General features: G+C 45.7%; 1 protein-coding gene across 1 annotated transcript; it reads right to left on the reverse strand.

Annotated features, from left to right (window-relative positions):
• Positions 1–3,170: 3,170 nt before the first annotated feature.
• Positions 3,171–21,200, reverse strand: CPT2 (carnitine palmitoyltransferase 2). Its single transcript, XM_008699182.2, has 5 exons — positions 20,903–21,200; positions 11,091–11,171; positions 9,466–9,572; positions 4,736–6,040; positions 3,171–3,811 (listed from the first exon to the last, which is right to left on the reverse strand). The coding sequence occupies exons 1-5, from the start codon at positions 21,055–21,057 to the stop codon at positions 3,480–3,482; spliced, it is 1,980 nt and encodes a 659-aa protein (XP_008697404.1). The 5' UTR covers positions 21,058–21,200; the 3' UTR covers positions 3,171–3,479.
• Positions 21,201–24,055: the final 2,855 nt, after the last annotated feature.

Raw genomic sequence — 24,055 nt, forward strand, 5'->3', positions numbered from 1 at the left:
ATACGCTATTAGAAACCACAATGAGATACCACTTCACCCCCACCAGAATGGCTATTTGGCCAAAAAAGATAGACGGATGATAAATGTTGGTGAGCATGTGGAGAAACTGGAACCTTCATATTCTGCTGGTGGAAATGTAAAATGGTGCAGCTACTCTGGAAAACACCCTAGCAGTTCCTTAAATGACTAAACAGAGCTACTACGTGACTCAGCAATTCCACTCCTAGGTCTATACCCAAAAGAAATGAAAACATGTTCACACAAAAACTTATACATAAATATTCACAGAATTATTCATAATAGCCAAAAGTAGAACCCAAATGACCATCACCTGGTGAATGAATAAATAAAATGTGGTATGTTCATATGCTGAAATAGTATTCAGCAATAAAAAGAAAATAAGTACTGATACATACTAGAACATGGATAAACCTTGCAAACATTATGCTAAGTGAAAGAAGTCGACCACAGAGGGCCTTACATATATAGTATAATTCCATTTATACGAAATGCCCAAAATAAGAAAATTACTATAGGGACAAAAAGTAGATTAGTGTTTTAGTATTTGGGGCGGGGGGAGTTAAGGGAAAAGGGGAATGATTGCTAATGGGTATAGAGTTTCTTTGGGGGATGAAAATGTTTAAAATGCATTGTAGTGATGGTTGCACAACTGTGGATATGCTAAAATGATTGATACATTTTAAATAAGTGGAATATATAATATGTGAAGTATATCTCAATAAAGCTGTTTAAAAAAAAAAGCCACATGGTATCCACAAAACTCGCTTTAGGGGTCCTGGGGGCACTTCAATGAGAAGCAGATAATCTCTAGAGAGGCTGGCCTGGCTGTGAATCTGGAGATGTGCCACACTTGTTCTAGAGTCATGAAGAGAGAAAGCGACCTGGACAGAACTTGCTGACTTCCCAAAGCCCACTCCTCACATGGGAGACTTCACATGGAAGCGGCTTTAGGGTCAGGAGGAGCACGGATTCATTTGACAAAGTTCGTTCTCCTGAGTCGGGAGGCCAGCTAGTTTAAGATGTAATTACCGGAAGCCGAGATGAACAGAAACAATAGAAAGAGCCCTGGACAAGGAATCAAAAGAGCCTGTCCTGATCCTACCACTTATCACGTGACCTCCTTACATTCCACAACTATCCATCTTCTGTATGTAAACTAGAGATAGCAACTTCTGTCCACTCCACAGATGAGGGGATCAAATCAGCCAAATGCTTTACAAATGTGCAAAACTTGTGTATGAGCCCCAACTGGGTTAAGACTTAATAGCTGAGTGTTTTTGCCATCCCAGGTACCACCGCAGAATCCTTCACAGCACGAATCAAAACCAGGAGGAAGGGGGGAGGGTAAGTTGTAAGCAGGAAGGCTGAACACGGAGACAGACCATAGAAGAGATTCCTTTAAAGAACTACATGTACCCAAGGTGTACTGCCCAAGGGTACATTCACCCTGAACACATGCATGAACTACGACATCTCCGCCCTGCGAGTTTCAATCAAGGTTTTGGTTTTAAGAGCTCAACTATGCGGAGCTCTCTATTCAAGTGAGGTCAACGCTTCGATAAGGAACAGAACAGCAGCAGCACAGACATCACAGAGCAGCAAGAGAACAGGCTGAGCTTCAACACCTGCCAGGTGCTTTGCCTATATCATTATAGCTAGTCCTCATTACATCCCCATGCCATAGGAATTGTCCTCAATTACAGAGGAACACACACCAGAGAGGCGGAATAACTTGTCATATAGGTTAGACATGGTAGAACCAGGTAGAACCAGGATACCAGTTCAGGTATTTTGGAGGGAGGGGTCAGAGACGACGCCTTCGTCGGCCTGGGCCAGAGAATTGGAGTCATCTGACTCACCCACCCTGCAAATGGCCCCATACATAGCATAGGTTTTAAACTTGCCTTTGAACTTGCCTGTTGCCTTGTCAACGATTTCCTCAGACCGCACAGGTGCACGACGCGGCCAGCGTCGTCCCCGGCCCAAAGCACAAGGCGGGCACCACGGGGCGGGAGGGAAGGATGCGCTGCGCCCCGGCAGCGATACCAGCGGTGGGGCGGGGCCTCGGCTAGTGCTTCCGGGTGACGCGCGCACGCAGCCGAGCTCCGGCTCAGGTTTCTCGGTGGTGCTTCATAGATGAGAACAACGTGACGTTCACGTGTAGTGGCCTCTATCACGTGTCCCCCTCTGATTAAACCACGGAATACAGGGAACCTGGTACCTGTTGGGTAGTCACGAAATGATTACCGAGTGAAGGACAGGTGAAGTGACTAAGAAGAGGTAGAGGCATGTTCATATGAACTGTAAGGAGAATTAAGTGAGATAATGCATTGGAAGTGCTTTGTGACTGGCTCATACCGGAATTCAAATCCCAGCTATCAAGTCCCCGGGTGATCCACCACAAACACAGCTTAAATTAAACACAAACAAAACCCCTTCCTTTTCAAAACACAAGACAGAACAGAACCAAACACCCTTCATGTTACAGCAGCATTCAACAACAGATTGTTAACAAAAATTCTGTGTTCAAACTGAGGACTTCAGAGGGGAGGGGGGTGGGGGAATGGGATAGACCGGTGATGGGTAGTAAGGAGGGCACGTATTGCATGGTGCACTGGGTGTTACACACAACTAATGAATCATCGAGCCTTATATCGGAAACCGGGGATGTACTGTATGGTGACTAACATAATATAATAAAAAATCATTAAGATAAAAAAAAAAAAAATTCTGTGTTCACTCAAAACCAGAGATTTCAAGTGCAAAATGTACAGAATAGTCACGTGTACGTTAGGCCATAGATACCACGCAAGATTCAACTGATTAATAAATACACACCAATTATAAATCTTCATTTGTCTGGAATAGTCAAATAGTACTCCCCAAATCCACAGGAATACCCTTTACTGCCACAGGACTATCAGAATCAAGCACCAGCAGACCACTTTCTAGAAAATTGAAAAGGATTTTGAGAGAGGATGTCCCAGGAGAGAGAGAAGTTAATAGGGAGGATGAAACAGCACTTCCCACCTCACCTCAAGAGCCAGGAGTCAGTGGGAACTTACTATTACCTGCACTTAATGCTGGAAAGTTCTTTGTGGGGTTTAGGAAATTAGGTTGAACAACAACAACAACTAAAAGGAACCATCTCCAAGCAACAATTAAATTTTATTTCTGCTTCAACAATAAATACACCTAAGTTATCCTTCCAAATCCCCCCTCCTGATCAAATGCCCTTAAAATTGAAATCTCCCATTCTCTTTAGTTGTGATCTGGTTCCACTTGACAATTTTATGTTTAGCTTTAAAACCATGACTTTAAAAGCTCCAGCCTTACAGCATGGGCTGCTTAGGCACCTTGTGATTTGTTTCCTTCATATACAGAATAGCACCTTTTGGCTACATAGGTCCCGATTTTCATGTCAATGAAGCGATGGAGGCTTTTCACCCATCCAGAAGCTAAGTTTTGATGCATTTGCCTTCTAAGGCATCAAATATGTCTTCTAAGGCCTTTTCTACACACTGAAGAAACTCCCGGGCATTGCGGCCTGGGTAGGAGGAGACGTTGCAGCCTATCCAGTTGTCATGAACGGTATACCCAATGCCAAAGCCATCAGGGACCACAGGGGCAAAGCCCCCGATGTTCACTGCTGGGCTGCTCAGCGTGCTCGTGGACAGGATGTTGTGGTTTATCTGCCCATACGCAGGGTCCAGGTATAGCTCAGGTGGAACAATCCCCTTGGCTGCTGCCAGGTACCGCAGAGCAAATAAGTGTCGATCAAAGCCCTGGCCTGCCAGAGACAAAATAGAAAACCAGAGTCTCAGAATCATAGAACGGAAAGGGACCTTAGTAAACCCCCCACCCTCTGTAGTCAGAGTCCCCTTCACAGCATCTTTGAGAGTGGAAGAAGGCTCTGTCTGCTTATGCACGCACACGTCCAACTCACTAACTCTGCAGCTGAGCCTAAAATGAAAGTATGATTTTAAAAAATTCTGAAACTGAATCAGCTTAAACAGTCAAAAAAAAAAAAAAACAAAAAACGAAAAGAGCTATGAATTCAAAAACCAAAATAAAACCCAAAGTCTAAGTCTAGTGTAAAAGACAAGATTGAGTCACTGGAACAAAAGCGAAAGGGTTTTGACCAGGGCTCTAATCTCAGCTCTACTGCTCGTGTGTTGTGTAATGCTGAGCCAGTGGCCTCAGTTTCCCACCCCTAAAATGGAGGATGAGACCAGAATGTCTCGGAGATCTCTTTTACTTCCAGGACTTTTGGCTGCATGAAAGGACAGGACTATGTGATCCTCCAGGTCCTTTCCAGGTCTCAAATTTTACCACAGAGAGGCAAAGGAAGGATGACATTAAGATTTGGGAAGAGCTTTTGAGATGGCTTATTTATCGGAAGCCAACAAGCGAGGTAAAGTAAGAGGGGCTGCAGACTTAGAAATCCTGAACTGCCAGAAGTGAGTCAGATGACCAATAAATAATAGAAAGAGAATCATGTCTCTATCCTTGCAGAGGAGGAAAGAACATTCTGATCCCTAATGGCTAATCTGGCTGTTTAGACTGCTTGGGTAGAAAATCATCATCTGGGGGTTGGCAGATGGACTGAACTGGTGAAGTGGTGGAAATCAGATATGGAGGAGAGTATTACTGAGGCTTACCCCAGAGCTGAAGGCAACACGACCCAAGGGCAGGCTCCCCACCCCCATCTCACCCATCGCTGCTTCTTTGGTCAGCTGGCCATGGTACTTGGAGCACTCGGCCATCATCTGCTGAAGCTCTCCAGCACTGTGTTGGGAGGGCTCCCTGACAAAGGCCTCAGAACACCTCTTCGTGAAGATGGAGGCCGGGCGAATGGTCTCGGTGCGGCCATGCTTGAATGCGGCAGTGCTACAGGACTCGTAGGTGGCCACCGTCTGCCCGTACTGCCGCAGGAAGGCCATCTGGAAGGCCAGCTGAGCTACCGAGTCAGGACTCAGCTTCTGCTCCTTCAAGAACTCTTTGCCCCCTCTGTAAAACCGGATGAAGTCGACAGTGAGGGTTTTCACGGTGGCATCAAACTTTTCCTTAGCAGTGCTGATGCCAGTCTTCAAGGCATCGTTCAGCTTGAAGTTAAGTCTTTGCACGGCAGCAGAAGAGTCAGTGCGGGCTGGCTGGCTCTGTGGGCTGATAGCAGGGGCCTGAGTGCTATCTTTGAACACTTCATTGAAAAACCTGAGCACTGCCACACCGTCGCCCCAAGCATGCTCGAAGTGGATGGCGGCAGTGCCGTCCTGGGCTATAATGAGGTTGAAGGACTTATCGAACCAGCGGTTTGTGCCGTCACTGTGCAGCATGCTGTGAGACAAGTGGATGAGGCCCTTAATGGGGAAGTCATCTAGGCAGAGGCAGAACACGGCAGAGTCCACCTTCCTCAGGGTCTCCTCATTGCCACCACTCACCAGCTTCTGCCTGAGGTCTGCCCAGACGTCTCGGTTCTCAGTGGTCAGATACGCCAGGGGAAATTCGGGGGCAGGGCTGTTGTCTGAGAGAATGTACTTCAGATGAGCCTGGATTTCAGAGGCGCTCACAATGTTTCCATCTTGATCCAGGACATCAAAAACATAGAAATGTCCTTTTCTTAGGACCAGGAGGTGCCTAGCCTTCTCATCAGTAACAAGTTCATCCCGAGTGGGTCTGGGTAAACGAGTTGAATTGAAAAGCCGAAAATACTGGGACATATCCAGGGGATACGCATTAACCAAGTAGGCACCGTACCAGGACAGGGAGGAAGGCACAAAGCGTATGAGTCTCTTGAAGGTATCAGTGTCACTTTTAGCAGGGTTCAAATGGAAAACCTCTGGCTCCAAAAGACCAGCCCGAAGTGTCTTCAGAAACCGGAGGGCAGAAACAGTCATGTTGGTTGCCCTGGTGAGCTGGTCATTATACTCAGACTTTGGGTCAGGGTGGAATGCCAGGAATGGATTAAAGTTCAAGACAACGGAGTCTCGAGCAGTTAGGTACATATCAAACCAGGGGCCTAAAAGATAAAAGTAAGAAACATCATAAAAAGTTAATGCAGTCCCTAAAAATGAAATTTGAGAGAGAAAAATAATCAAGCTTATGCAGAAAAAATGACGTCAACCTCCAGAGGGTGAAATTTCCTAATTATTTTTTTGATCTGCAATAATTCATGACATATAAATGGGGCCACACAATATGTGGTCTTCCGCTTCTGGCTTCTACCACTTACTATGTTTTTGAGGCTCAGCCATGTTGTAGCACGTGTCGGTTCTTTACTTTCTTGTATTGCTGAATAATGTTCCATTACAGGGATACACCACATCTTGTTTGGTTGTTTCCACTTTTTGCTTATTAGGAATAAGGCTGGTATGTACAAGTTTCTGTATGGATGGATGTTCTCAATTCTCTTGGGGAAACGGCCAGAAGTGGAATTGCTAGAACATGTGGTAAGTCTAAGTTTAACCTTTCAAGGAACTGCCAGATTGTCTTCCAAAGTGGCTGCACCATTACCACCAGCAGTGTACGAGGATTCTAATTTCCCCATGTCCTGGGCAACATTTATTATTGTTACTGTCTGTCTTTTTGACTGGAGCCAGTCTTGTGGGTATATCATTGTCATCTGGATTTGCATTTCCCTAGGTTTGTTGCTTTTTCTTCCTTTTTCTGTTTCCTCTCCTGATTCTTAAAGAAATACAGTAACACCTCATTTGCATTCATCTTGAAGAGATTAGTTATTAATTCCCACCCCGTTTCCTTAGGTTTCTCTTGTTTCATGTCCTTTCAGGGACAACATTCACACTTGACTGTCTCCCTAGTGTGGGGGAAAGTATTCGTCATCATTCTGTATGCTCTGTGCATCTGTGCACTCGCTCTTTTAAGAAATGTTTGAAAAGCAATTAGAAATAACAATCAGTTCGTGAGGATCATCCAAACGAGCCTTCTGCATTCGTGTGGATTCCTGACCTATAAAATCCCAAAAGCAATGTTTTATCAGAAAATGTGTCTTCCAGGGAAGTTCCTGTTGAGATCAGCAAGCGTGGATAAAGTCTACACATAAAAACCACCCCCGCTGGAGGAAATAATTTTCACATGTAAAGCATCGGGGAAAGGATTAATGGACACACATTTATCTGTTATCCATTTGTTGGTCCATTCATTCCATTTCATTCCTTGAGAACACGCTGCGCCAGGCCCTGCGCAGTCAGGGGATAGAGGGAGGACCAGGACGGGGACTCTGATCAGATGACCTCTGGTGAAGGACACCAACAGAATTAAAACATCATGTAACACACTGAAATGGTAAGAGAAAAAGTACTGGGGTAAGATCCACTTGATGACAGGAGACATGAATTTATGTCTCTGATCCCTCCAGTAAAAGAATTTTAAAGAGATATAACCCAATAAGGCAAAGAGAACGAAACAGGAGACAAGAGCAAATACTGGAAGTCGGAAAGCACTGAGACAACTGGTAATGACTAAGGCAGACACGAGAACCCTGAGCTGGTGGCCAAAATAGCCAGGAGATAACATGACCTACACAGCGGAACCCCCAGAGGGCTCAGGAATTGGCAGCCTTGATATATCTGGCTGAAAGACTAATTAGACCCCCAACTCCCAACCCCAGATTCCCTTCTGGCTCCAGTAGAAGACTTAACTTTTCCTCTCTGGAGAAAGTAAAACTGGGGGACAGCAGTCACAGCTGAGATCTCAAGCCTTCTTCCCTTACCCTACTCCTTCAACAGTAGCAACCTGCAGTTTAATGGAAAAGCTTTCCTGGGAGTCTAACCCAGAGACATTAACATTAGGGGCCCCCCAAGAAAATGGTTCAGCCAGGTCACATTACAGTGAAGCTGTGACTGACCGGCTCCGCCCTCATCCACAGAGCTTCCAGAAGCTTTTGAATATCTCACTCAAATCTAAGATAACAGAGAAGGAATACGAAGGATCTGAAGAAAGAAAAGATGGCAAAACAAACAGGAAAAAAAAAGCACCTTGGAGACAGACTCTGAAGGAAGATGAGAGCATAAAAAACCTTCCCCAATAAATTATTAAGCGCATAGAAAACTAAAGAAAGCATAAGATAATTACTAACTTCAGGGGGAAAAAGTTCACACAGGAACAGGAAAAATAATTTCAACAGGCTCCACGGCTCAGCTTATGATAGTGTTTATATGGCCCGAATAGCATAAACACCAAATATCAAGTGAACCGAAACGGAACGGGACGTGCGCAGGAACACTTGTGCGTGCGGCAGGGAGATGAGACGGCCCGATTCTGGTCTCCCCGGTGAGACGTCAGGAGACAATGTCTCCAACTGAAAAAGTGAAGACGCAGTGATACGGACACGTGATTTGGAGGACGGGGGTATAAGTCAGAAGAAGGAGCGGCTGAAAGTGAGGAGTGGGAAACTAGGGGAGGGTCAGGAACTTGCTGGTTTTCCAAATCAGCCTGGTAGAACTATTTGATTCTTTAAATGATGTGCACGTATAACCTTATTAAAATATAAACTAAATTAAAAGAAGTGCTGTGGGGAAAGAGGCAGAAACAACCAGCTCTGAACAGAGGAGGAGGAGGACTGAGAGGTCTCCTGGAAAAACTCATCCCACCTGGGGTTCTTTTTTTCTTTTCTTTTTAAGATTGAGATGTAACCGACATAAAACATGAAATTACTTTCAGGTGTACAACCCAATGATTCGGTATCTGTATATGTTGTATCATGATCAGCACAATAGATCTAGTTAACATTCGTCACCACGCATTGTTACAAAATTGTCTTGTCTTGTAATGACAATTTTTAAGGTCTATACTCTAAGCGACTTTCATATACAATACAGCATCATTAACCACAGCCGCAATGCTGTCCATTACACCCCATGACTTCTTTCTTTTATAACTGCAAGTTTATACCTTTTGACAAACCCTTTCACCCAATTTGCCCACCACCACCAGCCCCACCCCTGCCAGAATCTATGGCAACCACATACTTGGGTCTTAAAGAATTTGTTAGGCTAAAAATGAAAGACTAAAGGGTTGAGGGAACCGTGACTTGTCGAGTTTTGCTGCGGCATGAGAGCGTCAGGGTAATACAAGAGGTGAGGCTGGAGAGGGCAGTCATGCCAGACTGTGAAGGCTCTAGGATGACACACACACCGCACAGGACTTAATCCTGCATCCTTTCCACAGAACCAATGATTAGGCTCTGGCTGGATGCTACCTGCAGAGAAGGCAAGACATTGCTGTTCAGCACAAACTCCAGCTGAGATCTTAGTGGAGGAGGAACTCACTCAGCCTTGAAGTTTACCTCAGAAAGAGTGGATGAGACATTACTCTGGTGGGCCGGTCTCACCGAAAATATTCTGAGACCGAAACTGGAGAAAAGATGCCTCCCTGTCCGCGGTGGAGGGCTCGGGGACTCCCACGCCCACAGCCCAGCCCGCCTACCTGAAATGTAGCTCGTATGTTTATTCTGCTTGTCCTGAGCAACCAGCTGTTCATGCAGGTCTTTTCCAACCCCGTTTTCAAAACTCTTGCAAAACTGTTCTGTTTTCCTGAAATGTTCAAGAAAAGGCAGAATCAAGCCATGGCAGGGAATACATGACTTCTAGACACACAGCCAAGAACTCTTACACTGAGATTTGGGTCCCCAGTAGCACATCCCTAGAACCTAGGACTGAGATCAGAAAGTCCCTCTGATCAGAAGAACAGCAATCAAACTGGAACAGATAAATTTAGGCTATCTTCTTAAAATGACTGATCGGGAAGATCAATCAACATCTCATAAAGCAATCTGTAATCCAGGAGGCAGCTTGGCATGGAAAAAAGGAGACAGGCTTTGGAGTCCAGAAGAGCTGAGCTTTAATTCTAGCTTTGTCACTGTCAAACTATGTGACCTTGGACATGTTACTGGATCTCTCTGAGTCTCGGTTTCTTCATGTATAAAACAGAGATAATATACCACCTTACAAGGATAAAAAATATTTTTAAAGCTAAGGATTCAGGATAGTTTGAAACATTAATACGTAGTAACTGGTAGCTATTAAATCATTACCATGTCAAGAGAAGTTTCAAGTGACTAATATAGAATATTTAAAAGCAGAGGACTAGATTATGAACAATTCATCTACATTTTCCATCACTGTCCAGGAAAGGACTCTGTGATTCCAATGACAATGCCAGTTACCTGCACAAAACCTTCCAAAATGGAAAAAGTGAATTGCACTGGGATGCAAGAGCTTAACACAACCCACTTTTGACAATATCTAATTTTATCGTCCAATTCCATGCTGAGTTAGCTTTCTAGAACTGCCATAACATCCACAAATTGCATGGCTTAAAACAACAGAAATGTATTCTCTCATAGTTCTTTGAAGTACAAAGTCAAGGTGTTGACAGGACCACACTTTCCCTCAAGACTGTAGGGCAGACTCTGTTCTCTTTGTTTCTGGTGTTACCAGCTATCCTTCCCATTCCTTGGTTTATTGATGCATTCCAATCTGCCTCCGTCATCAATGGCTGTGTCTGTGTCCCTTCTCCTCTTCTTACAAGGACACCAGTCATACCAGATTAAGGACCCACCCTACTCCAGTATGACCTCACCTTAACTAATTACACCTGCAACAATCCTATTTCCAAATAAAGTCACATACTAAGTTCCAAGAAGGGAATGAATCTGGGGGGCATACTATCCAGCTCAGTACCCCTGCTCACCAAGCAAACTTCTGGCCTGCCATATGCTCTCCTCAATGAACTCCCTACCAAGGGCACATGCCCTCTGCCAATGACCAGGGCCAGTTAGCCTCCAGGTCCACCTGACAAGATACAGTACAAATCTGGCATTCTGGCTTAGACACCATTGCCTGTTGAGTCTGGGCAGAATCTCACTTCAAGGCATCCTCAGTCGTTCCTGAGTGAAAATCTATTTCCTGAACTTGAAAATGTCAGGACTAAGTCCCAGGTCTCCAGAGACCCAACTAAATCACAGACACTCCCTGAAGCTTGGTCTGCTACTACTGGCCGGCCTCTCTTGAACCTCCCAACCACGGTCATCCGGGGTTCTCAGAATTTACCTGAATTGGCCATCATCTAAGAGAGGCTTCTGCGCACGGAGGTATCTCTTCATGGTGTCTTCAAGCTTGGGAATAGGCAGCCTGGGAAGAAAATAAGTTAAGGGTGACAATATGTGGAAGAGGTCAGTTAGCTTCATAACCCAAGCTAATAAATAATTACTGGATCATTAATTTCCTTCCCCCAAAAACCAATAATGGGAAGCCACAGGCCAATCAGAATAGAAGGATTTACTAATGCAAGTATCAATGGTAACCTTTTTTTTTAAGTAAAATAAGAATTTTCTAATGTCTTAATGATGACTTTTACAAGAAAAATAAATATTCAAATTAAAAATGGGGAAGCAGAAGCCGCCTGAAGCATTGTTTCCTCGCACAATTTTGACACCTCGGCTAACCCGGTATTGGCGCTGATTTTAATTCTACCCGAAGTTTGAGCAACTGCATTTTTCTCCCCTACCATGAAAAAGTTCATTTTTAAATTTTCCTGGGCATTTTATGACACAGAATCATACAGAAATGAAACACAGGTCTGTCCAAGGGCCAACCAAATATGGGATCGACCGTGAAGTCTTGCCGGGTCACCAAGAGTCCTACGCGGAGAACCAGATCTTCCTGTTTGCCTCCTTACTCATCACTCTCTACCAGTGCGTTCCCAACGACAGCCATGGTGATGAACTCACTGGTGCGCAGTGAAATGAAAACACAGGCACAGCAGAGCAAGGCGTACTTGCTTTCTTACGTCAGTGATTTTACTGAACGATACATCTGGTCATACCAGAACTTACTCCCAGTTTGCCAAGTTAGTGCTGCCAACCTAAAATTAAGACTGATACATTCAAAATATCTAAAGATGGCAGCCATTAGGAAAAGTGGAAAGTTATCCATAAAACATAGTCTAAAACCTTACTATAAGATATGCTGTGATTCTTCAGTTTATTTTTCAATTCATGTTTATCAAAAACAGGATGTCAAAATTAATCTGAATTATTTATAGCCGTTATAGACTTAGGCCGCACTGAGTAACCACTCACAACACTTTAACACTGTGAGTACTGCCCTTATATTCACGGATTTACATAGAAAATCCCAAATACTACCTCAGCTACCTCATAATTACAAAGTTACCTACTTACCTTTCTCAAGGCTTTGTATTAATACAATAGGGACATTAACGGAAGTTCTTTAAAGAAAATTCTCAATTAGAGGCAACGGCAGTTTTGTAACAACAGTCCTTATTAAAAGTTCAAGTGTTAAGTCTAGCCTGAACTTACTTTGGTGGGGAAAAGCAAGTTTTTAGAATAGATTTATTTTGGGGTTATTGATACAACAGAAATGGAATTTCCTCAGTGGAACTTAAGGCAGTATGGAGAAAAAAGTATAAACTTTTTATCATGGATACCAGTTTTCTGTAAATCACCTGTTCTCTATATAAATTTTTTTTCAAGATTTTATTTATTTGAGAAAGAGAGAGTGAATGAGAGGGGAAGAGAATCTGAGGCCGACTCCGCACTGAGCACAGAGCCCCACACGGGGCTCAATCCCATAACCTCGAGATCATGACCTGAGCTGAAACCAAGAGTCGGACGCTTAACCGACTGAGCCATCCAGACGCCCCTCTATATAAAAAAAAAATTTTTTTAAGATAATAAATATGCCAAATTTACTAGGTTTTTATTTTTGCCTCATATAAGATGCCTTCAGTGTAAATGCAAACAGCAGTACAGTCCCCATCACTGGATTATCTAATACATTGGTAGATGACGGCCACGGTTATGAAGTTACTGGTTCACAGTGAAATGAACAAACCTGGACAGTACAGTGAGCCTTCCACAAAGCTAAATGTGCTTCATTTAGAAGTCTGCCCTTAATTCGGAGATTGTCTCACTTTTTTTTTTTTGGATGGGGGATGGGAGTCACTAAAGGTCCTTTCTTTTAAGAAATAATGTCAACAACAATATTCTTCCCCCGTAATTTTAGTGCTTTGTGAAACGTAAAAGTGTAAGAACTCCTGGTCCAGTGGAAAGAAAATGAGATGGAGACCCAGGCTTGAGTCACAGCGCTGCCGCTTCAGGTCTAGTTATAGGGTTACGGGTGGCAAATTTCTTGATGTCCTAGGCAGGACATGGAGAGAGGAACTGCCTCACAGAGAGATCCGAAATCCTGTCTATCATGTTCCAGCTCCATCTAGCACAAGTTCATCACCACCGTGTCTAGCATATGCAGAGTGAGGTTCACAGCATTTGGAACCCCACAGATCTGGGTTTACACCCGAGACTGTCACTTACTATTCATGTGATCTCGGGCAAATTTCTTATCTCTCTGCCCCCCTCTCTCTCCATTTGTTAAATAATAGCTCAGTGGGCTACTATGAGGATCAAATGAAATAATACCAAGAACTTAGCAATGTATTCTCTATTTCCTTCCATCAGCTCAGCGACATCCAGTTTGGCCCCGACCAGCTATTACTCTTCACTAGCCACTCCCACTAGGTCTTTCATGTATTTATTTTTTTAAGTTTCTTTTTAAAGATTTTATTTATTTATTTGAGAGAGAGAACAAGAGAAGCAGACTCCCTGTTGAGCAGGAAGCCCGATGTGGGGCTTGATCCTAGGACCTGGAGATCATGACCTGAGCTGAAGGCAGGCGCTTAACCACTGAGCCACCCAGGTACCCCCCATTTTTAAAATCTTTGAAGTTTTTATTTAAGTAATCTTTCCACACAACATGGGGCTTGAACTCACGACCCCAAGATCAAGGGTTGCATGCTCTTCCGACTGAACCAGTCCAGCGCCCCTCCACTAGATCTTAGAACCCCCGCTCCATTCTGAATCAACTACCCTTGCTTAGGACTTCCTTAGGACTTCTCCTACCTCCTCACCTTTCTTAAAATCTGACTATTCTGAAAATACCACTTGCTTTCAGATTTCTCTCCAAAGAAAGCCACTCCCCAACTTCTAGGAAGGACCAGGACCCTCCTACTCCCACCGCTTGCCGTCAACATTAAACAAGTCTTTTTCCTCTCAAAGCCGGTTGTACCTCCTCCCCGTCCTCACCTGCTTGCTGCTCCAAGGGGTGGTGGGTTAGTAAGCCAGCTCTCAGGTGGCCAGGGGGTGAAGCCCTGATTTGTAGTGTGTACCAATTTCTGTAAATCCCAGGCCAAACTCAAGGTACCAACACAATGTCACTGAATGTGGAGCTAAGAAAAACTGCAGAGCTGGCTCTCCTGATTACGGTGATACACAGAGAGGGGAGCTCGCCACTCGTCAAGATCCTTCCTCAAAACCTCTTCTCTGACCTCCACCAGGCACATGGGCTGACAGAGAACAGGCACGGATCACTTCTTCCTCTCCCCCACTACCCATCCCTGATTCTGCTCTATCACATTTAGTGGGTTATGTGTTATGTCCCTCTCCCCCATCAGAATGCAAATCATGAGATCCTTAAGGACATCGAAGATGGAGTTAGAAATTCTCTCTTCTGCCCTGTTGGTTTTTTCCATCATCTTCTTCAGAGTCTCTTTTCCCTCATTATGATCCTCTTGCCCTAAAAGTGCATGTTTTCTCAAGACTGGACCCTCCGCCCTCTCCTGACTGTACCCTCTGTCAGTAAACCCCTCTGCTCTGACACTTTCAACTCTGACACTTACACGGGCTCCTCCAGGCACGTACTGAGGGAGAACACGGAAGGTACTCAAGGGAGCATGACCCTGCGTGACTGCAGATCTACTCTGTCTAGGGACAGTGAGCATCAAAGCCAGACAAACCTGAGTTTAGTTATAAACCAGTGACTGTTCAGAAGGTAGATCAGTGGCTCCCAGGGGTGGGAGGGGGACGGGGAGTGACTGCTACCGTGTGTGGGTGTTTTTTGCGGGGTGGGGGGGCATTGGGGTGCGGTTGGAGAAGGGAATGAATGAACTAGACAGTGGTGATGGTCACACAACTCTGTGATTATACAAAAAATCTCCTAATTTGTACACTTTAAAAAGTGAACAATATCTCAATAAAGCTGTTAAAAAATTTTTTAAAACAAGTTCTTTTTCATCTCTGGTGGTCAGTTTTCTCTTCAGTAAAGTGAAGGAAGTGAAAGAGGTGGTCTCAAAGGCCCCTCTACAATTCTGTGACTGCAACCTCGGGGGTCCTGTGCATTCCTCCCCTTGCACGCCAGCACCACTGCACAGTGGTTAATCTGGCTCCATCATTCACGGCTCTGTGACTTTGGGCACACTACCCATCCCACACCTAACTTTCCTCACCTATAAAATGCAGATTAACCGAGGCAATCCACGTCATTGACTTAGAACAGAGCCTGACACATAGTAAGCACTCAATACACATTAAGTTCTATCATCTACTCAGAGCTCAAGTCTTACAAATCCAATCTCTGCCGCTAGACTGTTCATGTCACTAGGGAACTAGCATATGGACTCTCCCTCAGTGCCTTTCACAGCATTTCACCAGTTTTTCTGGCTGCCCCCCATGTATTCTCTCTTCTTCTGGTAACGGCACCCCTTCCTACTCAAGTCCCTTTGGCTCAGGTGGAGCTGACTGCCCAGCCCACCGTGGAGCGGGCTTACAGCCTACTGGTTCAGACCCAATGAGACCCAGGGAGAACCTATAAAACTAAATTACAGGATTTTTTTTAACTGTTAGGAAAGGGAAATCCCTACTAGCTGAGGTCACTAAGAAATGAGGGTGTAAACTATGTTGAAGTGATGGCTGCAATTCTGTCACCTTAAGGAGAGAGCCTGACTAAGAATGGAATCACACCAAAGGGTTGAGAGGCAAGGCAAAAGAGTATTGACAACATCATTTGAGCCCCTGATCTAACCTGGATTTTTCAGGTCTGTGAGTCCCTATATTCCTGTTTGCTTAAGCCAATGTAATTGGGGTTTCTATAACTTGTTACCGCAAAGGCCAGCTACTGCTTTTCAGTAAGTGTTCCCTTATAGTCAACATTTATTCTCTACTCTTTAGAAATCAAGTCGCAAGGTCACCCCTTGTCTCTTTGCAGTTTCGTAAAGAACACCAAAAGTGGTTTCCCGTGCACACCTGCAGTTCCCTGTGCTCCCTGCAATGTTAAGCCCCAGGTGTCTTCCAAGAGGTAGAGTTAGGGCTGCAGAGATGCCTGGGGAGGTCCCTCTTAACCACATGGGTTCTCCTTCCCCACCTGCTATCTAGAGAATCCCCATCTAAACATCAACTACTATAATAAAGATGGAAGAAAAGTAAGCACCAGCAGATTTCTCTCCCTAATTATCCCCTGTGTAAGTGCCTCTGTGTCAGTTGAGATGTTATTACCCCACAGCTTCCAAGCAGCAGGCACTTACTTCAAACAGTTCCTCCTGCCAAGAACACAGCTAAACAGGCTTTTGTGTTTTTATACAATCTAGTTACCATTGAGATAAGGCCAATCTATCTTAAGGACACGCCTCTGGGGCCCTGTTATCCTTCACACTGGAAATTCTGGCCTCACCAGCCTCCCATTTGAATTCTAGACAACCTGCCCGTTATGTCTGGAATACCAGTTACTATCTAAAGTGATTAGGGAGGGGCACCTGAGTGGCTCAGTCATTAAGCGTCTGCCTTCGGCTCAGGTCATGATCCCAGAGTCCTGGGATGGAGCCCCACATCCGGCTCCCTGCTCAGCGGGAAGCCTGCTTCTCCCTCTCCCACTCCCCCTGCTGGTGTTCCCTCTCTCGCTGTGTCTCTCTCTGTCCAATACATAAATAAAATCTTAAAAAAAAAAAAAGTAATTAGGGATTAGAAGACGAAAAAACAGACTGGCATTTATTGTGAATCAACTATAGGCCTAAAACGGTAACTGACGATATTATTTTTTAAGGACATAATGGGTCTCCCCCAATCACCACCCCAACACACACACACACCCAGCCCAATTCTAATAACTTAGGGCCCAAATGGTGATTCTTTACTTTGAGCCGGACTCTCCATAAACTTCTCAACAGTTCTGAGCATGCCGTGTACTTTCGGGCTTCTGTTCCTGGGCACGAGCTGCTCTACCCTTCCCTCATTCCTCCCACTTGGTGATCTTCAAAGTCCTCAAATGCCACCTCCTCTGTGAAGCTTCCCTTACTCGCCCAGGCACTGTCACCCTGACCTCCACACTGACACAACACAATAATTGTCACCAAGCACATCCGACACCTGCAAACACGAATCTGACACAGCAAGAGTACCTGTGAATATCTCCTGAGTTACCGTGTGCCAGATTTGTACTAAATGCTTCGTATCAGTATTTAATTCTAACAATCCTGAGAGAAAGGTTAACATTATCATCCCAGTGTTTAGGTTAGATGACCTCACAGCCATGCAGCTAGTATGAAGTGGAGCTGGATTAAAGATCAGATCTGACTCCTGCCTCATGATCTTGTGGAAAACTGACGGGACTACAGCCATTTTAAAATGGAGTTGGAGCAGCCATTGTAGAGAAACTGCCTTACTTACTTTTGTTTGAACTCGCTAAAACCTTCTGGACAACATGGTAATTGTCTTAAGCAATTGTTTGAGAAGTCAATAGGAGAACAGACACCCTGATCACAAGACTGATGGTTATGGACCTTCTGGGGGGGAAAAAAAAAGTCACCAATTAATGTATAACCTGGAGTAGTTTGGCTTGTAAACATGCTTAGAAAACATCCCCCCCCCTTTTATTCAACTCATGTAATTGCCCCCTTCCTCGTCCTAATAAAAACCAGTTGCTTTCATCCTACAGGTGGGAATTCTATTCGGGTATTCACTTGAATTTGTACTCCCCACACCGCTATTCTTTAATCCCCCAAAAACGTTCATTTGCCTCTCATTGCAGCTCTTTATTTTCAGGATGACAATCTTAGCCACCAGGAAATGCTGCTTCCCATTTATCACATTTTATCTTAACTGTTTACCTGTCAAATCTCCCCCACTGTATGGTATGCTCCTCCTCATGACTGATTGGTCTCCAAATCCATACCAATAAATGTTTCTCAAATTAATAGTGTGAATGAGTAGGTCAGGTTGATCCACCCTTTGTCCCCTCAGGACTTGCAGTTTTGTATTTTGAGATTAACTTCAGTGTATATAAATATGGCCCTTAAAAATAATCCCTAACTGCCCTATACACCTAAAAATAGTTAAAATGCCAAATTTTTTTTTTTTATTTAAAGATTTTTTTATTTATTAATTTGACAGAGAGAGACAGCCAGCGAGAGAGGGAACACAAGCAGGGGGAGTGAGAGAGGAAGAAGCAGGCTCCTAGCGGAGGAGCCTGATGTGGGGCTCGATCCCAGAACGTTGGGATCACGCCCTGAGCCGAAGGCAGACGCTTAACGACTGTGCCACCCAGGCGCCCCTAAAATGCCAAATTTTATATGATGTATATTTGAGCACGCTTACAAGGGGAAAAAAAAAATCTAACACTTAAAAACAAATGAATGACAGTGCAAGGGTACCTAGAGGAAAGCAGTCAAAAGGCAGTAGGGTGGGGACGACTGGGTGGCTCAGTCGGTTAAGCAACTGCCTTCGGTTCAGGTCATGATCTCAGGGTTGTGGGATCGAGTCCTGCATCAAGCTCCCTGCTCAGCGGGGAGCCTGCTTCTCCCTCTCCCTCTGCTGCTTCCACCTACCCTCCCGCCCCCCCCACCCCATCTCCTGCTCTCTCTCTAATAAATAAAATCTTAAAAAAAAAAAAAGGCAGCAGTGATGTAACAGGAACAGGAAGAGGGAGGGCGGGAGATCCAACTGGACTACGACAAAGGGACTAGTCCTTCCCAGGAAAACTAATTAGGATAGCTGCCTATTTTTGGCATCTTATCTCACTCTGCGCTCACAATAGCCCTAAGAAGTGTGTGTTCCATTCCTACCTCACTGGTAAGAACTGTGGCTCAAAGAAGTTAACTGAATTGCCTAAAGTTACGAAGTGTCACATCTAGAATCTGAAACCAAGTTCCACCAGACTTCAAAGCTAGGACTTTTCACCAAGTGGACATCAAAATGAGTTCCCAAGATAATACAGTTTACCAGTCTAGAATCTGAGATAAAAGGAATCTCATCTTATCTCACCACCAACTCACAGCTAAGGTAACAGAGGCCTTGCTCGAAGTTATCCACGGGCGATGACTCGGTACTACCATTTGTAGCTCAATTCCTACAGGTTTTTGAGCTGTAGGCTGCTGGAAATGATCTTGAGTATTACTCCCAGCTTTCCAATTCTAAAATGGAGAAAATCCCTCTGATCTTAAACCTGAGTGGAGCCCAGGCCTGCCAGAAAGTCAAATGCTACTGGGCTTGGCAAGTGAAGACAGGTTCCATCATTCCTCACCTTTCCCCCACATACAAGCTTGACTCACACATAGGCTATTAAGAAGAAGATGTGTTCCAGGCTTTGCCCACAGGCATAAAGGTCACTTTTGGTCTTTTTCTCCCTTCCTCCTGCCAAATTTAAGCACTGGGGTTGGGGCTAGATAATCTCATTCAAGTCCGCTTTAGATGTCTGCACACTGTTATGTCATAAAAATCACCTCAGATACTATTTCTGAGAGGGTGGGGGTGGGCAAAGAGGACAGTGGGTCACACAGTTGCTGGATGTGGAGAAAAACAGCAACCGAGTAGTTGAAGGTGCCGCCTGTGATACAATCCTTGTTTTGTGAGGTGGGGAGCCCTGGCCTCCAGTTCCTGGACTGGGAGATCCCTGGTGGCAGAAGGAAGTGAGAAGGGTCTTTGAGACAATTTTGGGACTTGGTACCAGGAACTAACTGGTGAGTGAGCAGAGAAGTTACAGTCTGGTTTTAGAGGGTAAATGAATTTCAGGAAATTTCTAACATTGGAAAAGGAGCCCTGGCAGGCTCAGATTAAGGCTGGGAGTTCAAAGACTGGGAAACCTGGCAGTCGAATTAAAGAAAATACCAGGTGGGAAAAGAAAATACTGGATGAGGGAAAGGGAGAGGAAGATTTATCAGGACTGTTTTCATAGGGGAAGTAGACTCTGCGTGAAGTGTTTTAAAGGAAATGAGGAGGAACACAGAAAAATTTGGGTGAGTTCTGGATCTAAGCTGAATAAGAGTTTGGGAGGGGCACCTAGGGTGGTGTCTAGAATTCTGCAAGAAGACTGAAGCTGCAGAGGGTAATGGGAGTTAGGGAGGATATCTTAGAGGGAGAAACCTCGCGGGTAGCTGAGGAAGGTTTAGAAGGGACGAAAGACCTCCAGTGAAGACAGGACTTAGAGTGCTGAGGTTGGAGGAGGGTAAGGTGAGCACTTGAGGAGTGTGCCTGGTGACCCATGGGCTGCTAAAAGTGCAGAGTATTGGAGGCACGGTGAGCGTGGCTGAGCAACAGGCCTGAAGAAGGTGGAGTGCTGGGAAAAGTTAAGGGAGGGTAAATACTGTGTATCAGGAATTGGCCTGTCCATATTCTGGGCAGGAACGAGAGTCAGTCATGAAAGTACTTCAGGGGACACCCTCGTTGGAGGGGTAAGAGTGGTGCTGGAGATATGCACGGTGGGCATTTTTCAGCAAGAAATGTGAGGGACTCTGGCATCTGGATGGAAGTTGGCTCACTGGAGAGAGAATCTGAGGCTCAAGACGCAGAATCTGAGCAAGCTATGGGGGGGGTGGGGGGTCTAGTAGCGAATGCGAACGTTCTGAGGTTCTTGTGCCAGGAGAGTCTCAAAGTGGCAGGCTTTCCAGATTTCGGGCTGCGACAGCGTTCCAGGTAGGAGTTTGGGGGTTGGGAGCGGGTTGAGTCCAAGAGTCATGAGTGACTGGTGTGAAGGTTGGGGCCGACCCCAGCGGGGGGCGGGGACCGGGAGGTCGGGCTCACCTGGGCAGGCTGTCCTGGAAGTGCATAGTGGGCACGATGCTGCGCTGCAGGTACTCGCGGGACCCCGAGCCTGAGCTAAGGGGCCGACACAGGGGTCCCGGGCCAACTGCAGGGCCCCGGGGCCAGGCGCGCAGCAGCAGCAGGCAGGCCACCATCGTCCCGAGAGGCTGCGGCGGCGAGAAGGCGGAGGATGGGAGTTCGCGGGGACAGAGTCAAGGCTGCCACCCCCAAGTCCCCGGGGCGCTGCGTCAGGGACTCCCGTCCTGCTCGGGTAGCTCCCCCCAGCCACTTCCGGCCCCTGGCCCCGCCCACGAGAGCGACGGCCCACGGGAGCGTCGGCCCACGAGAGGGCCCGCCCACCGCCGCCCCGCCACCGGCGCACGGATCGCGGCCAGGGTTCAGCCCACTGCAGGGCGGGTAGCGCCACAGCCTCCCCAGTCCGCCCGTCTTCCTGCTGGTCTCCCTTCAGCTACCAGGGCGATGGAAAACGGAGCTCCGAAGCCACTCCCTTCTCCTGTTTTCCGCGCAATGTAGAAACTGGAGCTGAAGGAAAAGAAAGGAAGGAAAAAAGAATCTGATAAACCTAAATTTGATCTAGGCTCCGTCCCTAGGAGATTGTGGGCAAATTTTAAAGCTCTTTCCTCGTCTAAGAAATAGAGGTGTATGATCGATCATTCAGCGTACCTTTCACGATCCTAGCTATGAAATGAGGTCATTGGGTATGTACAGTGCCTGGCGCTGTGAGCAGTTCGTGGTGATGATGGTGGTTGTTACTAGTGACCCGTGAAGTTTACCCTATGGAAGATCTCAGACCTACCATGGTTAACACCGCCCAGCTGCCCTGCGACCTCGAGCTGGTATTAGGGAAAATATGCGCAGCAGCGGGAAACCATGGAGTTCACCGTTCAGCCACCTGTTCCGTGCAGAACGCCCCTTTTGAGCAGGATCTCTTCTGCTTGACAATGCTTTCTCAGCTTGAATACTTCCAACGGCAGGACGCTCTTTCGCTGGTTCTAGGGAGCATTCTGTGCCCTGTGGACCGCATGAGATTGCCTGTCACCACAAATCACCTCCAAGTTTCCTTCCAACTCTGACTCTAAGATTATAGGACTAGGGGCGCCTGCGTGGCTCAGTCGATTGAGGGTCTGCCTTTTGCTCAGGTCATGATCCCTGGGTCCTAGGATGGAGGATGGGCTTCCTCCTCGGCGGGGAACCTGCTTCTCTCTCTCCCTCTGCCCTTCCCCCTGCTCGTGCTTGCTCTCTCGTGCTCTGTGTCACACACTTTCTCTCAAATAAATAAATAAATAAATAAAATATTTTAAAAAAAATTATAGGACTGGAACAGAGATCTGTTTTCCCTCACCCATCACAAAACAAATAACCCCACCACACTCCAATCCCAGCTCTCAGCTTCAGCTGAACTATTAGGTAGATTCTGTTCCCATTTCACAGAAGAAGGAAGTATCAAAAGACATAAAACCACGTTGGCTGGCTTGAGGTACAGAATTCCACCCTGGGAACTTGGACTTTCTTAGCTTCAGCTCTCTCAGACACGGCCCTGTGTGTCTGAGGCAGCTGGGTACATTTGGTCTGTCCCATAGCTGGCTAAGCAGTGGCAGAACCTGGAGCACATCAGAAAGAGCACTGGACTGGAAGTCAGAAGACCTGAGTTTTTGTCTCAGCTCTGTCTTAAATCTAGTTGGTACCCCTGGTTGAGCAGAAAGATCACCAACCAGCTCTGACACTTGCTGGGCAGTGACTACAAATCCTTAAGAACTGAACATAAAACTCAAAAATACTGAGTATCTAATCCTCCTCCAACTGAGGGGAGAACAAAGCAGACCCAAACCTAAATTATCAGTGCCGTTTGCCTACAGTGTATAGGGCCAGAGAGAGACTATCAAATTTTTTCTTAAAAGATCATTCCACCAGGGGTGCCTGGGTGGCTCAGTCAGTTAAACTTCCCACTCTTGGTCTCAGCTCAGGTCTTGATCTCAGGGTTGTGAGTTCAAGCCCATGTTGGGCTCCACACTGGCCATGGAGCCTACAAAAAAATAAAAAATAAAAAAATAAGAAGAAGAAGAAGAAAAAAAGATCATTCCACCAAATCCAGACAGTTTTCAAAGCTTTGAAACCTGAAACAAACATGAGGAGCTATGTAGAGTTAAGGGGATCAGAGGACCCGGAAGAAACAGAGGACCCAAAAGACGAGCAGTAGCTTACTTCTAGAGACAAGAGGGCCAAGGAATAGTGCTCATCCAATATAACAGCTGAAAGAGGGGCTCAAAAGCCTTCCGTGGGTGCATGGCTGACAGGAACAAAGCAAACCCCTCACGCCGGTGGCCAAGGCCTTCTAATTCTGGCCCTCATCTGCTTTTCTAGTTCCCACTATAGGGTCGAAGGCAGGCCACCCGAAGACAGGCCACTCTGATGTGAAGATTATTTTGAGCTGAAAGCAGTCAAGACCCTGTAGGCTCAAGAGAAACTTTTGCCCCTCCTTTAACTCAAAGAAGAATCTAAATTGGGTTTTTTTCCCCCAGAATAAGGGTTATTGGCAGAGATAAATTTTATCTGAGTAATCCACCTGTATTAGAGGACAAACATCTAATTTACCGAACATCTGCTCTTCTTCTTATCGCCCTGTGAATTGCGTTCCTTTCCTCTGAAATCCCAGACTCTATCCCTCTTCTCCTTAGTTCGGGATGATTCCCATATATACCTGATAATTGTTTCATATTATGTAATATGAAACAGATACTTCAGGCATATACCTCATCTTGCCTGTCTGTGGATTATCCATGTCTGTATAGATTCCCCATATGTACACTATTAAATCTGATTTTCCCCTGTTACTCTGTCTCATGTCAATTTGATTCTTAGTCCAACTAGGAGGACACTTGAAGGGGAGAGGAATTCTCGCTCCTCAACACCATCATGTCGCCCCAGGGATCCTGTGCCATAGTAACACTAAACTACTCAGAATTCCCAGACCTTGGCCTTACTTCATGCCCTTTGTTTAGCTGTGCCTACATCTAGGATGTTCTTTCCATGCATCTCTGCCTAGTACACCCCAATATCCTCCAAACCCCACTTCAAAACCCACAACCTCTGTGAAATCTTCCTCGGTCCTCATCCTTCCTCTTTCCCACAAGA

The sequence above is a fragment of the Ursus maritimus genome, unplaced genomic scaffold (genome assembly GCF_017311325.1).
Source record: "Ursus maritimus isolate PB19 unplaced genomic scaffold, ASM1731132v1 scaffold_12, whole genome shotgun sequence".
Classification (NCBI taxonomy): Eukaryota; Metazoa; Chordata; class Mammalia; order Carnivora; family Ursidae; genus Ursus; species Ursus maritimus.

Bases quoted from the DNA above. Each gene is read 5' to 3' on its own strand.
- CPT2 (XM_008699182.2), bottom strand. From the start codon at position 21,057: ATGGTGGCCTGCCTGCTGCTGCTGCGCGCCTGGCCCCGGGGCCCTGCA. The intron at 9,573-11,090 runs GTAAATTCTGAG...TGAACATTTCAG, and splicing joins TTAGATGATGGCCAATTCAG to GAAAACAGAACAGTTTTGCA. The intron at 3,812-4,735 runs GTGAGATGGGGG...TGTCTCTGGCAG, and splicing joins GACCAAAGAAGCAGCGATGG to GCCAGGGCTTTGATCGACAC.